This window comes from Canis lupus, chromosome 27 (assembly GCF_011100685.1).
Source record: "Canis lupus familiaris isolate Mischka breed German Shepherd chromosome 27, alternate assembly UU_Cfam_GSD_1.0, whole genome shotgun sequence".
NCBI lineage: Eukaryota > Metazoa > Chordata > Mammalia > Carnivora > Canidae > Canis > Canis lupus.
The window spans coordinates 27,218,076-27,231,963 of NC_049248.1; the positions used below are offsets into that span (position 1 = coordinate 27,218,076).

At 32.3% G+C, this 13,888-nt stretch overlaps 1 protein-coding gene across 8 annotated transcripts in view; it reads left to right on the forward strand.

The window, feature by feature from the left end:
• Positions 1–13,888, forward strand: part of CCDC91 (coiled-coil domain containing 91) — a 332,875-nt gene that overhangs the window by 240,646 nt on the left and 78,341 nt on the right. For all 8 annotated transcript variants that reach the window (XR_005379978.1, XR_005379979.1, XR_005379981.1 and 5 more), the window contains 2 exons: positions 13,204–13,296; positions 13,404–13,472. Coding sequence is in view for 4 of the 8 variants with exons in the window: in XM_038577155.1 (XP_038433083.1) it covers positions 13,204–13,296; positions 13,404–13,472 (162 nt within the window). In the remaining 4 variants the exon portion in view is untranslated. The remainder of the gene's footprint in view (positions 1–13,203; positions 13,297–13,403; positions 13,473–13,888) is intronic.

Here is a 13,888-nt window from a genome sequence, read left to right on the forward strand (position 1 = left end):
CCTTCTTGATCTATCCTCAGTGTCTCTCATACTTCTCTAGCATATTTTTAATTTTTTGTGTTTGTCATTTTGTGTAATGTCTTCACATCTGTCTTCCTGTTTTTATTTTTCTGCCTAAAATGAAGTTTAAGACAAACATTGAGCTTTAATTTTCAGTTAATGTATATTTCATTTCCATATTCCATATGATTTTTTCCAAGTAAATGTGTTCATTTTTATGGTGTCTTATCTCTTATACTGTTGACACTTTAAAAAATAAGTGTGTTTTTTTTGCAAATAATTTATATTGAGTCATTCTGGTGTGTGCTGTTTTTTTAAGGTCTGATTCTCCATAATTTTCTTCTCACATTCATGGTAGCTTGTTTCCTTGAATATTTTATGTTTTATATCTGTGAGATCCTTTTTCATTGGAATTTTAATTGTGATAATTCTTTGATGCTTGGGTTCAAGGTCTTTTCTTCACTGGAAGAATTGTTTTGCATCCGACAGTCCTTCAGGGGCAAAGTTTTAGTTATGGATATTTGAGATACATGATGCACTGAAATTTTTGCCCTAAACCTGCAAAGAAAGTAGCATGTAATTATGAATTATCAGGGAACCTCCCTCCCCTCACCCCATGCCCCCAACACAAAACAAAAACCTTTCAGATCCTCTTTGTTTTGTGGGTTTTTTCTAGTTTATCTACTTAGGGCATTACCTTTCAGGCATTGTAGCTTTATACAAGAGTCTCCTAACTTTCCTCTTTTCATCTCCTAGGTTTTGTTTCTGTTTGTAAACATGGTCCTTTAAAAACAGGATTCTAGGGATCCCTGGGTGGCGCAGTGGTTTAGCGCCTGCCATTGGCCCAGGGCGCGATCCTGGAGACCTGGGATCGAATCCCACGTCGGGCTCCGGTGCATTGAGCCTGCTTCTCCCTCTGCCTATGTCTCTGCCTCTCTCTCTCTCTCTGTGTGTGTGTGACTATCATAAATAAATAAAAATTTAAAAAAAAAACAGGATTCTAATATTTTAGTATTCCTCACATCTCCTAAGAACATTCACTGTATTCACAGCTTGTTTACTTCCATGAATTTGTGCTTTTTATCAGTTTTGCCTGTTTACTTAACTGTCTTATCAGCTCAGTAATATTCAAGGGGATGTTTTGTATTTTTTATCCAACATTTCTATACTGAGTTTTCCATGGTATATTTTGTGTGATGTAAGCAGAAAAGTATAGAATTCACTTTTTATTTATCTCTTTGTTTAATGTAAATGTAAACATTTTGTGTTATTAATGAGCTTTAATAATTATATTCATAATTATTTTAAAATTGCTAAAATCAATAAGTAGCCTGGCAAGACAATAATGGTTTAAACTACCATTTTCCAAAGCATACATCTCAGAGTAGATATCTAAGATATTCTAAAACATGTTAACGAAACACTCTTAGGAAGTCATGTGTATTTTATTCTTATATAGTGGTTTAAAATACTCATCACCTTAATTAAAGGTTCTACCCCAAAGTAGACAGCTTTTAATCAGTCTTCTTCAATGCATAAAACTCTTTTGAAAGAGAGTATCTATTAAATATGTAGAGAAATATGAAAATGGTGATATAGCAAATAAATGTAGAAGTAAATAAGTTGGTCATTAGCGTGTTGAAATGACTTGAAGATAAATTAGATTGGGAAAGAGTATGTTTGAGTTAGATTTGAGTTCCTAATGGCTTATAAGATTATACCATAAGCCAATAGGGTCAGATTTGAGAGCTAACATTAAATATTTACCCACAAAAGTATACCTAATCCAGACTTTCCCATACGCCTCTGTTTTGCTGTACCTTGTGTAATTTAACAAAAAAGAATAAATTCTTAATTTTCACAGCTTTTAAATTTTTTTCTAAAATGTAGACAAAATGCATGTTGATTATTTAATTAAGTATTTTAAGCATACCTTAGTCCTGTTCATCATTTCTCCTTTACAGATCAGTTATATTCCTACTGCGATTTTGAGTACTATCCTTTGTCTTTTGAATTTATTAAAATTATCGTAAATTTTTAAAAGAATAATATTCTGTCCACCAGGTTCCCAGTTTCTTGTGATCCTTTTCAATATTTATTCAAATACATATAATATTACATAGTTATAATAATGATGATGGCTTTAAATGATCTTATGGTTTTTCTTCAAGTAATTGTATTTTATAAACATAATTCTATCGTACTGCATAAGTTTATGCTTAATGACCACACGATACTTCTTTTATAGTTGATATACTATCATTTGTTGTACTGCACCCCTTTGTTGAACATTTTTTAAAGTTTTGACTTTTGCACTTTTATAAGGAATTTTGTTACGTGCATCTTTATGCATGTTGTTTTTATTCTTTTGCATTATAAGCAGTCTTCTGTTTTTGTACAAGATGTCTTTTTAAACATATGCTAACACTGATTAATAAAGTTACCTAATTTAAGAGTTTTCATTCCCCAGACATCTAAAAATTATGAAATCAGTAATTATACCTTATTTATTTTTTTATATATACTTTACCTTTATAGATAGATTACTCAATTACATTATTTAAGTATTAGAGATCTTGTGTAGACTGTCCTTAGTTCAGGGACTGTCCTTAGTTCAGGGAATAACCTATTAAGGGCAATAGTTCTTTCATTTCAACAAATTTAAGATTTCCATTTTATCATAATTGCATTTTTTTAAAGATTTTATTTATTGATTCATGAGAGAACACAGAGAGAGGCAGAGACATAGGCAGAGAGAGAAGCAGGCTCCATGCAGGGAGCCCGATGTGGAACTTGATCCCAGAACCCCAGGAATATGCCCTGAGCCAAAGGCAGATGCTCAACCGCTGAGCCACCCAGGCGTCCCAGTAATTGCATTTGTTTTATGAAACATATGCTCTTATCATTTATGTCAACACTTTTTTCCATTATTATATATATATATAAAATACATATGTGTATTATATATTTATGTATATGTGTGTGCACGTGTACACAGACACATAATATATGGATAAAACTGAATTTTTGATATAGGAAACACAATGCAAACAATGAGAGCTGTGCTCCTGAAACTGATTTTTGTCTGGCAGATCCTCATTCTACATAAATTAAAATATTCTCTTGTCAACTTACTTCTAAAAATAGTCTAATTCTAACTATTTTTGGGATATTACTGTGCAGAGTATAAAAGTGGAGGTTATAAAATCAACAAGCATGAAAAATTGAGAACTAATTACATAGTATTTTTTGATGATAAATTTTAGGAGTAGGAAACACAGACTAGACTTAAGGACAGTTAGTATGGTATCACTTTGGTTCCTGGAAAGTACTACATTAGTTGTAGTATGCTTTTTGGGAAGTGTGCATAAATCTGTTTCTTTTTTTTCTTTTTTACCAAGGGGATTATCTTAAATACATGGGCCATTTATTTCAAATGTCCATTTGAAAGGCACTATTATGTTGAAACAAGCTTATTGTATTGTGCTTAGGCAAGTGAAAGGAATAATAAGATTCCAATGCATTTTCAAAAGCTATTTCACTTGAAAATGGTTGAAGCAGAAATATTCTACTTAAATTTAGGATTGAGACATATACTCTGCATTTAATAATATGTACACTATCCAGATATAGAAACCTCGTAGTGGGAATATAAACTAGTCCTACCTTTTTTTATGTTGATGTATCTGTCACTCCATTTGTCTCATTCTTTTTTATTTCTCCCTTAAAGATCTGTTTATATAAGATGAATAACTTACTTGCTTACATTTCTCATACCTATTCGAAATATGTCTATTTAGGTGAAATAAACCTAGTGTAGCTTATATTAGAGTTTTATTTTATTCAGTTTAAGAAGTTTATTGATATTATTGGGCTTGTGGTAACTGCTTTGAGTAGATTTAATCTCATAGTTTATCTTTTTTAGGTTTTCTTTCTAAACAATATTTAATGTGTTGTCCCATGAATGGGTGAAATGTCTGCGACTTACTTTACATTAAAAACATTTATTAAATTTATTCAGTGTCTGTAAAGTCATGTTAAACAGAGGCATATATGAGCTTGTGCTTTAAGACTGCCTTACCAGACCGCTTGATCTTGTTCAATGTCTGTGCTTTACGAAAATGAAATGATACTTCTTGAGTTTACAGTACAGAATAGATACTACACACACACACACACACACACACACATCCCATGAATAATATAAGGTGAAGTTTGTGGACCTGTGATAAATAGATAACTGTTCTGAACATGAGCTTCCATGATTGCTTAGTCTAAAATTTAATATACAAAACAGTGTCCATATGTGATTGTGATTAAATCTCTTTACAATATCTCTTGTGACTCAAATTCCAAGAAAGAAGAGGTTTTTAAATATTTTTTACAGGAATCAAGTAAAAACCACATAACCTCCATATTTATATTTGCCTCTGCATCAAACATTTTTCACTCAGAGGAATTTACACCAAAAGGAGGAAAAAGCATAATCTATTTCTGAATGCCTTTTGTTTTAGGCTAAATTTCAAAGGACTGTCCTTGAGACCCTTATGTGAAACATCTACTCTATAAGACTAATGGAACTGTTTTGTTTGCATTTATTTTTTTCAATATCGTAAAAAAAAAATTTATATAAATTTTAAGAATCTGTCAACAGAATATTTTAGATAAGCCAAAGATAGTGAACTCTTCATGGTTCTTAAATGAGATTTCTTGGTATATATTTTAATTAATTTTCATAGTGCCTTTTAAAATGCTATAGGTGGTATGTCTTGAAATTCTAATGAAAGTTACTCTGTGTGTAGAAGTCATAAATACTTGGACAAGAATCTTATGATTGAATGTTGCCATTTGGTTCAATTTTGTCTATGAGTTATGTAACAAATGTGTCCAGAACATCCCCACCTTGGAATGGACAGCTAGTAAGGTGCAGAAGAAAGTATTTACCATTCTTCATACCATCAAAAACTATGTGATTCATTTCAAGGGTGCTGGTACTTTGGACAATGAAGGAATTCTATATTGAGGTGGAAAGTGGGAGTAATAAAACAATCCCCAGATATGCTTCATACTTTATTTTAGATAGAATAAAAGAAGGCTGAAATCTTTTTGGCCAAGCTGTTTCTTAACATTATAATCTCTAGTTTACTGTGATTACCTGAAATAACCTCTGGCCCAGAGAGGAAAGGCATCCCTACCTTTGGCAGACTCTAAGACAACGAAAAAACCTCAAGTCCAGTGCACTTTCTACTACAGTCTTATAAGGGCTGCAAAAAGAGCCCTAATCATGTTCCTATTTGTGCAGATAATAGTAGTAATATTTGAAAAGGAGTAGTAGGGTATCAGAAGTAGAAGTAGCATTTATGAAGATATTCAGCATACTTAAGAGTAATGAAAAAAAGTGAGATACCATTTCACAGTTACTAAGTTGACTATAATAATAAGGAAAAAAGAGGAAATAACAAATGTTATAGAGGATGTGAAAAATTAGAACCCTTGCACATTGCTGGTGAGAACATAAAACAGTGGAGCAATTATAGAAAACAGTTTGGTGGTTCCTCAAAAAATTAAAAATAAATTATGTGACCAAGCAGCTCTACTCATAGGTATATATTCAAAAGAATTGAAAAGAGGGACTCAAATAGATTTTTACACATGAATATTCATAGCAGCATATTCAAATAGTTGAAAGGTAGAAACAACCCAAGTGTCCATCAACAAATAAATAGTTTAAAAAAAGTGGTATATGTATACAATGTAGTATCATTCAGCCCTAACCAGGAATGATGTTCAGATGCTTAGTACAACATGAATGAGGCTTGAAAACATTATGCTAAGTGAAATTAGCCAAACAAAAAGATGACTACGATTTGATTCCACCTATGTGGAATCTCTAGAATAGGCAAATTTGTAGAGATAGAAAGTAGATTGGAGGTTACCAGGAACTGGGGTAAGAGGGCAATAAATCATTGCTTAATGGGCACAGAATTTCACTTGGGGATTATGAAAAAATTAAGAAATAATGGCGATGATTCCATAGCACTGTGAATATAATTAATGCCACTTGTCCATCTTGAAAAAGTTAAAAATTTTTTTGTTGTTGTGGGACACCCAGGCAGTTCAGTCAGTCAAGCATTTGGCTCTTGATTTCTGCTCAGGTCATGATCTCAGAGTTGTGGGATTGAGCCCCACATCAGGCTCTGTGCTGAGTGCAGCATCTGCTTCAGATTCTTTCTACCTCTCCCTTCCCCTCTGCTACACCTCACTTGCGCTCACATCCAAACTCTCTCTCTCTCAAATAAATAAAATCTTTAAAAAAATTTTTGTAGTATATATTGTACCAAAATAGAAAAATGGAAGTAGAAGTAGTAGTTTGTAGTAGTGTAATAATAGTATCTAACAATTTAATATCTTGTATTTGACAGGCACTGTGCTAAAGTATATACATGTATTAACTGTATCTTTCAATCACTGTAAACATGTTTTATCACTACAAAGTTCATATTAGTAAATGAAAGGCAAGAAAATTATATTCTGATTCTTGAGAAATCTATGGCCATTTTGTGTTTAATTGCTATCTGTACTCTTAAAGGCACTTTTTAATTTTTTTATCCTATTGAGTTTCTTTCTGTTGTTTTAATTTCAGTATAGTTAACATGCAGTGTATACTAGGTTTCAGTGTAAAATTTTGTGATTCAGCAATCCTATACACTGTTCAGTGTTCATGATGATTCAGTGTATGCTATAGTTATATTTTTTTCTTCTAACATTTCACTTAAAATTTGTATATTGTAGTTTTGAGGGAGTTATTTATTTATTTATTTATTTATTTATTTCCAAAGCATTTTTGGTACTTTCTACCTAAAAAGTTATTTTAAAATGAGAGAAAAAAATTGGTTGTTAATGTATTCTTTGAAGACTTTTTTTTCATATAAAATGGTTCAAGAGAAATATAAGAAGATGTATTCTTGATTCATGGATTGTCTATTAGACATTAATGTTCCTAAGGGCATGCTCCCTAAAAACTAGAACAGTATCTGGTGTTGGTAGGCACCAAGCAAATATTTCTTGCAATAATGGCTGAACCAAAGGCATTAGTGAATTTATAAATTTATATATAGGTACAGAAATTATATATAACTTATAAATTTATATACAAGAGTAAACATAAGCATAGGATAATTTGATATAAAAATAAGATATTAAAATATGTAGTTGAATTTTTACCATAAAGATTGATCATCTAAACTATTTTAAGAAAGGAATAATAGAAAATCAACATCTACAGGATATTCAAATTTTCTATCAAAGTTCTTAACTCTAACAACTAAAGATTATAAATACTTACAATAGATATGATGCTATATCATAAACATTTCCTGGGACCCCTGGGTGGCTCAGTGGTTGAGCATCTGCCTTTGGCTCAGGGCATGATCCTGGGATCCCAGATCGAATTCCATGTTTCTTCCTCTACCTGTGTCTCTGTCTCTGTCTCTGTCTCTCTCTCTCTGTGTGTCTCTCATGAATAAATAAATCTTTAAATAACAAAAACAAAAACATTTCCTGTATTTCATCAGTTCATCAGAACAATCCTATAAAGTGATTTCTAATCCTCATTTTTCAGAAGATTATACTGAATTTCAGGTTTAAAAAGTTGTCAAATACCATATGACTAGAGTAGAGCTAGCAAGGAGAGCTAGTATTTGAATCCATGTTTTTATGTCCCTGGGCCCATAGTTGGTGCTATTATTCATTATACCCAAAATATAGCAGTATAGTCATGGTCAGATTTTACAGAGAGGTTTATTCTCTCTCAAGTCTAAGAATAGGAAAGACAGCAGTCATGTTGAGAGCAAAAATACATTGCAACCTTAATTTATATTGAAATAAAACAATTTGAAAAGTTTCAAGTGAAATGTCTACAATTACTGCTTTTAGTTTGGGATCTTCTTTTTTTGACAGGAGCAAAGCCTTGATTATAAGATTACTATTTAATAATATCCACTGAAATAAATTGGTATGGATTATAAAATGTTGTTAACTATATTTTAGTGAAAGATATTTTCAAAATTATTATTGAAAAAGGATGTTGAAGTTCCTTCTGATGCCTTTACTTTTTTTTTTTTTTTTTTAAGATTTATTTATTTATTCATGAGAGACACCGAGAGAAACAGAGAGGCAGAGACACAGGCAGAGGGAGAAGCAGGCTCCACACAGGGAGCCTGACCTGGGACTCTATCCCTGGTCTCCAGGATCATGCCCTGGGCTGAAGGCAGACACTAAACCGCTGAGCCACCCAGGGATCCCTAAGGTCTTTACTTTTGAGCAGCAACTAATCTTTTCTTTTATATACAAAAAAAATCATTTTCATAAGTGAATTTTATTACATTTTTTTTATCAGCTGTTTGACAGGAAGTCTAGTTAACATTTTTGAGTACCAGATACATTACATATATTCACTTAATTCTCATAAATGTGAGGTTGGCATTACTAGCCTTACTTACATAATAAAAGGACAAAAAAGAGGCTTAGAAAAATTTAAGTTGTAGCTTTCATAAGTGAAAAACTAGTGATTGACTCCAGATCTGTCTGATTCCAATGCCCATGTTTGAGGCAAACATGATAACCACTACGCTATGGAAATAAGAGTCCAATATCCATGTTAATTCTGATGAGGTACATTACCTCCCAGGGAGATGCCCCCAAATATAAATATAATTGAAGAATACCTTTTTTTCATCTTCCAGAAATACATAATGCAGTTTTTATCATTGTGGTTTAAATATTAATCTATTCTTTCAGAAAAGTCTCTTCCCTGAAAGTATGTGTGTTGTTGAGAAAAAGAAAATGTGTACCTCAATAAATTAAAAAAAAAAAAAAGTTTATTTGTCAAGGATGAGTTTTTCCCTTCAAGTTTTTGTGGCCTTGCCAACTCTGTTACCTTCCCTTTAGGGGCCAGATGTGGGAGGAGGGGGAAAGAGACATACCGTGACCAAAAAATAACTATAAAGCTAGGTGAAGAGTATAAATGTGTGACTGAAACTCAGAAAGTCAAAGAAGCAGTCCATAGAGATGGAACAGAGAGAGCCCTTAGTTGTATGTTGATTCTAGAGAATCTAGTATAAAGATCTGTGGATTTTGTATTCAGGCCTCCTGGGCCCCAGTCTCAGTTTAATTATTAATTAGCCCATAAATGTAAGCAGATTATATAACCGCTCTGAAACTCAGTTTGGAAATCTGTCAGATGTAACTAATAAGACATTTCTGGGTTGTTGTGAGGATTCGCAGTAATACTTGTAAAGTTTCTAACACGGTGCTTTAAAAAGTGATTCTAAATCTCAATAAATATGGTGAATTAAATATACTCATCTCTCCTACCTCTCTGTACCTCTCCTCCACAAAAAAATGGTGCACACAACACACACACACACAATGATAGTAAAAGGGACCAAAAGAACAAAAACAAACTAGCAGGGATGAGATACAGGCAAATATTACTGACTTAGTAGTGGCTAAAGCATTGTAATCTTAGCCCACTGAGGTGAAACCCATAGGAAGCAAGCCGCTACGTCATCCTGCAGAACCTTAGAGTGCCTCAGGAAATAGGTGCACGAGGGGCTGTTTAGCTCTAAAAGCAGGAGGAATGGTTGAAAGTCTCCATGCACATCATTCTTATTCAGATACTTAACTATACATCCTAGTAGCACAAAGGAGTAATCAAACTCAAAAATCTGACCTCATAAAGAGCAGGAGTAAGGCAGGGAATCAAAACTGAGAGATTAAACCAAAATCTGTTTTACCAGTCAGCTTTTTACCCACACCCCCTTCAAGCATATCATACCAGTGAGAAAATTGGGGATTTTTTTTTTTTTTTTTTTGGTAGACAAAAAGCAGCTTTAAGAAGAAGGTGCTTATAGACCTGACATTTGGGAATTGCCACCATAACCATGAAAAAAGCCAGCTTTTTGCAGTTCTCATGAAGCTCCTCCACATACACAGAATTTCCTACCAGCATTTTCATGTCTGAGATGTTAGCATGCATGGACTGAAAAACATGACTAAATTTTGGAAAAACATTGTAAATGAGAAAATTACTGACTCAAACCAAAAAAAAAAAAAAAAAAAAAGGAACTTTGAAGAAACAGAGATAATGTGGAAATAGAAGGGCCCTTGCTCCCTTCCCCCATAACTATAATCCGTGCATTCAAAAAGAAGAGAAAGAACAGAAAAGATGCAACAAAAATCCCTGTTTTCAAACAAGGAGAATGATGAAATAAACAGCCATGATTGGCTCATAGATACCAAGTATTGTTGGTATCCCTGTGACAACAGTGGCACAGTGTCCCTGGCTAGTTGATATCCAGTCAATGAGCCTGTTCTCCAGGAGAATCTGCCCTGTCCTTTGTCCTACTATTGTTAGCAAAGGTGTAATTTGGCATTTTCTTTCTGGAATAGTTTGAGGGCATGCACCAAAATATAAACCATACTCGATCATCAACCTAATACCACCCCTAGGAATATTTCACAAGGCCATAATTGTATAAGTTGGCAAGATGCATGCACAAAAATCAAGATTTTTTTTAAAAGGGAAATATTGTAAACATAAATATGTATAAATAGGACATGTGAAATGTATAATTAGTGTAATAAAAATAATAGCATAATTATGTTTATATAGAAATAATAGTCGAGTTCAAAAACACTATAGTAGTTATAAGCTTATTATATAAAATGTTTACATAGAGCTGTATATTTATGTAGAGAGCCCTCCTGAAGGATGTTTGCCTTTGGGTGATAAAATTCTGGGTGATTTTCACTACTTCTTTGCATTTTTCACAATCAGCATATGAGACTCTTATAAAAATAATATATTTTATGTTTATATTGTTCTTGATTAGCTACTTGTGGGTTATTCATTTTATAAATTATCTGTTTAATTTTAAGAGTTAACTTCTCACATGCCAGTCAGTATCTTTCTGAATCCTCTCTCCTAATATTAATTTTTTTCAGAAGAAGATCTTATTTTAATGTTATTCTGAAAAGAACAAAATTAGAAGTATAGATTAGTAAAATTCTTTTAAAGCCAAATGCATGAGGCTTTACCTGACATACAACTTTTAATAAGAAGCTTTTAGTTACTGCGTAACATGTAGGTAAAACTGAGGCCATGTTTAGTTAGTAGGTAATTATTCCTGTTGATAATGAGTATACTGATATGATTATTGCTAAAGTGATTCATTAGAGACCTGGCAATTTACATAGCTTTTCCAGGGCCCAGATCTAAGGCCCAGATCGTCTGAAACAGAGAAGAGTATTGCCTGATTTAGCAGTTTGTTGGGAATATAATGTATAACTACATGTAAAGCTCTTTTAACAATGCCTGAAACCTCAAAAATGCTCCAAAAATATTAGCTATTTATTACCTATATGTATAAGAAAAGTCAGTAACCTAGTTATATTTTCTCAAGTAGATCAATGATTTTACTTAGAGTGTATTTTACATAGGATTCTTCTTTCCAATGGTAATATTGAGTGTATTCTTTAGAAGATAACTCAAAAATAGTCTTCCATCATAGTGTATTGTCAGAATGAAGAAATAATGTTCAAGAATGAATTTTCTAAACATTGTGTTGCCACTTTAGGTAACATACCCTCCTTAACTAGTTCTTGGACCACTGGAGAAACTTGGCCTACTTACAATCAATGACAATGATTTCTATTTTTCTGACTTATTAACATAACAATTCTTTTTAAGAAGAAATAATTTTCAAAGTTATTAATGACTCTGAAAAGTTTATTTTTTAGTTTAATTCTAATAGTTTTTATTGGTTCGGTTTCGTTATGTTTACTCGTATCCTCAAAGCCTAAATTGAATGTTTTTGGCCTCATTCAAGAATTGTATTTATCATTTCTAAATCTAATGATTTGCCTGGTATACCATTTTTAAACTTATTCTCATGTGTGTATTTTAAGTAGGATTAGGTATTTTTTTCTGATTCAATGATATTTGTGTGCGTCTAGACTTATATAGAACACAAAATTAAAGTCTCAGTATATAGCATATGGTAAGTCTGCTGATGTGTTAGCTGCTTTTCACAAATTCATGTGGTACCAATAATTTCTCATAATCAAGTCATGATTTGTATCACAGTTTGGGTGTGTTTTTAATGGAAAAAGATCTGTGATTTTTCCTATTCTTGAAAAATAAAGGTAAAAAGTAACATTAAAATTAAAAATAGGAATCATACATTCTCCTAACTAGACATGACTATTTTGTCACTTATTCTTCATGTAGACTGCCTCCCTAAAAGATATTTTAACTCAGAACAGCTTTGAAAGACAAAGATCCATTTTAAAATATTGGGTATTCAAATAAGTATTTAAAGGAAGCTTCAAAATCAGAGAAATCAATGAAAATACTTTCCTTTGCCTTTAGTAACTGAATGAGAAATCTATGTAAGTAGGAATATATATTTTCTTTTTTGTTTTGTTTCCTCATAAGAGCACTGTTCCAGAACAAGTATCTTGCTTCTCTGTGTTGAAGATATTGAGGCTACAAAAGTTGAATTATCTTAGAAAACTCTTAATTCCAAATGCCCAATCCAGGATAACTGGCTTATGCTTATAGGTGCTTTTTTGCTAGCACATTGCAGTAAAAGTAAATGCATTAATTCTGCATATTGTAACATTGGCTATCACATAAATTCCTTTGACTGTTTTATTTTCTGAATCTATAGTAAAGCCTTGGAGTGAGAATAATAATAAATCTTGCATTTTTTTAACAGTGCTTTACTAGAAACACAAATAATATGATAGTTGTTCATCAAATAAACATTTGTTATTATCTAATTGCTTCTTTTGCTGCAAATTAATAATTTTAGTGAGTAGTTTTTCTAAATTTAATTTTAATTAAAGACATTTTATCATTTTCTAATTCATTTCCAATTTGGAATAATTATGCTTAAGTTAGATCCTGTGTCATATACTTAACTGAGTTTGGGGCCACAAAAAAGTCTCTTGGCTGACTGGCAAAAGGTGAATTCAGTGGCTTTTTTTCTTGTAAGTCTTAGTTTTAGCAATCTACCCATTGTTTCCTCTAATGACTACTTCAGTACAACCAGGCAAATGAATTCCACCAGTGCTCTCCTTGTTGATAGATTATTGGTCTCAGAGCCATAATCATAATTTATTTATCTTTCCTTGTAGCATCAGAGACTCCTTGAAATGCTAGATACAGAGAAGGAACTATTAAAAGAAAAAATAAAGGAAGCTTTGATTCAGCAATCTCAAGAACAGAAGGTAATACTTGACATTTGTTCAGAGTGTAGAAAGAATGTGTTCTATTACCTCAAATAATTACCTCAAATAATACATTTACTGTCTACCCAACTGTCTTATCATTTCAGGATATACTGGAAAAATGTTTAGAAGAAGAAAGGCAAAGAAATAAAGAGGCATTAGTATCTGCTGCAAAGGTATTTCTATCTGTAATAATGGGTTTCTTTGTAAGTAAGTGGAACTTAAAAACTGAGTTCATCAGTGGTATAGTCAATCAACTTTTTGTGTATAAAGCCTCATTACAGAAAAATCAAAGAGTTGTTTTCTTTCTTGTTTTTCCTGTTAAACTTAGGATGCTGCTATCTATCTTTATTATTGTTCAATTAACATTATGCAGGACTAGAATGACATTGAAATACCACATATTTAGATTATTATTGTTAAAAGAGAATATCTGCTGGGACGCTAGTAAGCACTTGGTATTTTTTTTTTAAGATTTTATTGATTTATTCATGAGAGACACAGAGAGAGGCAGAGACATAGGCAGAGGGAGAATATCGGGCTTTTTGTGGGGAGCCCATTGTGGGACTCGATCCCAAGACCCCGGGATCAT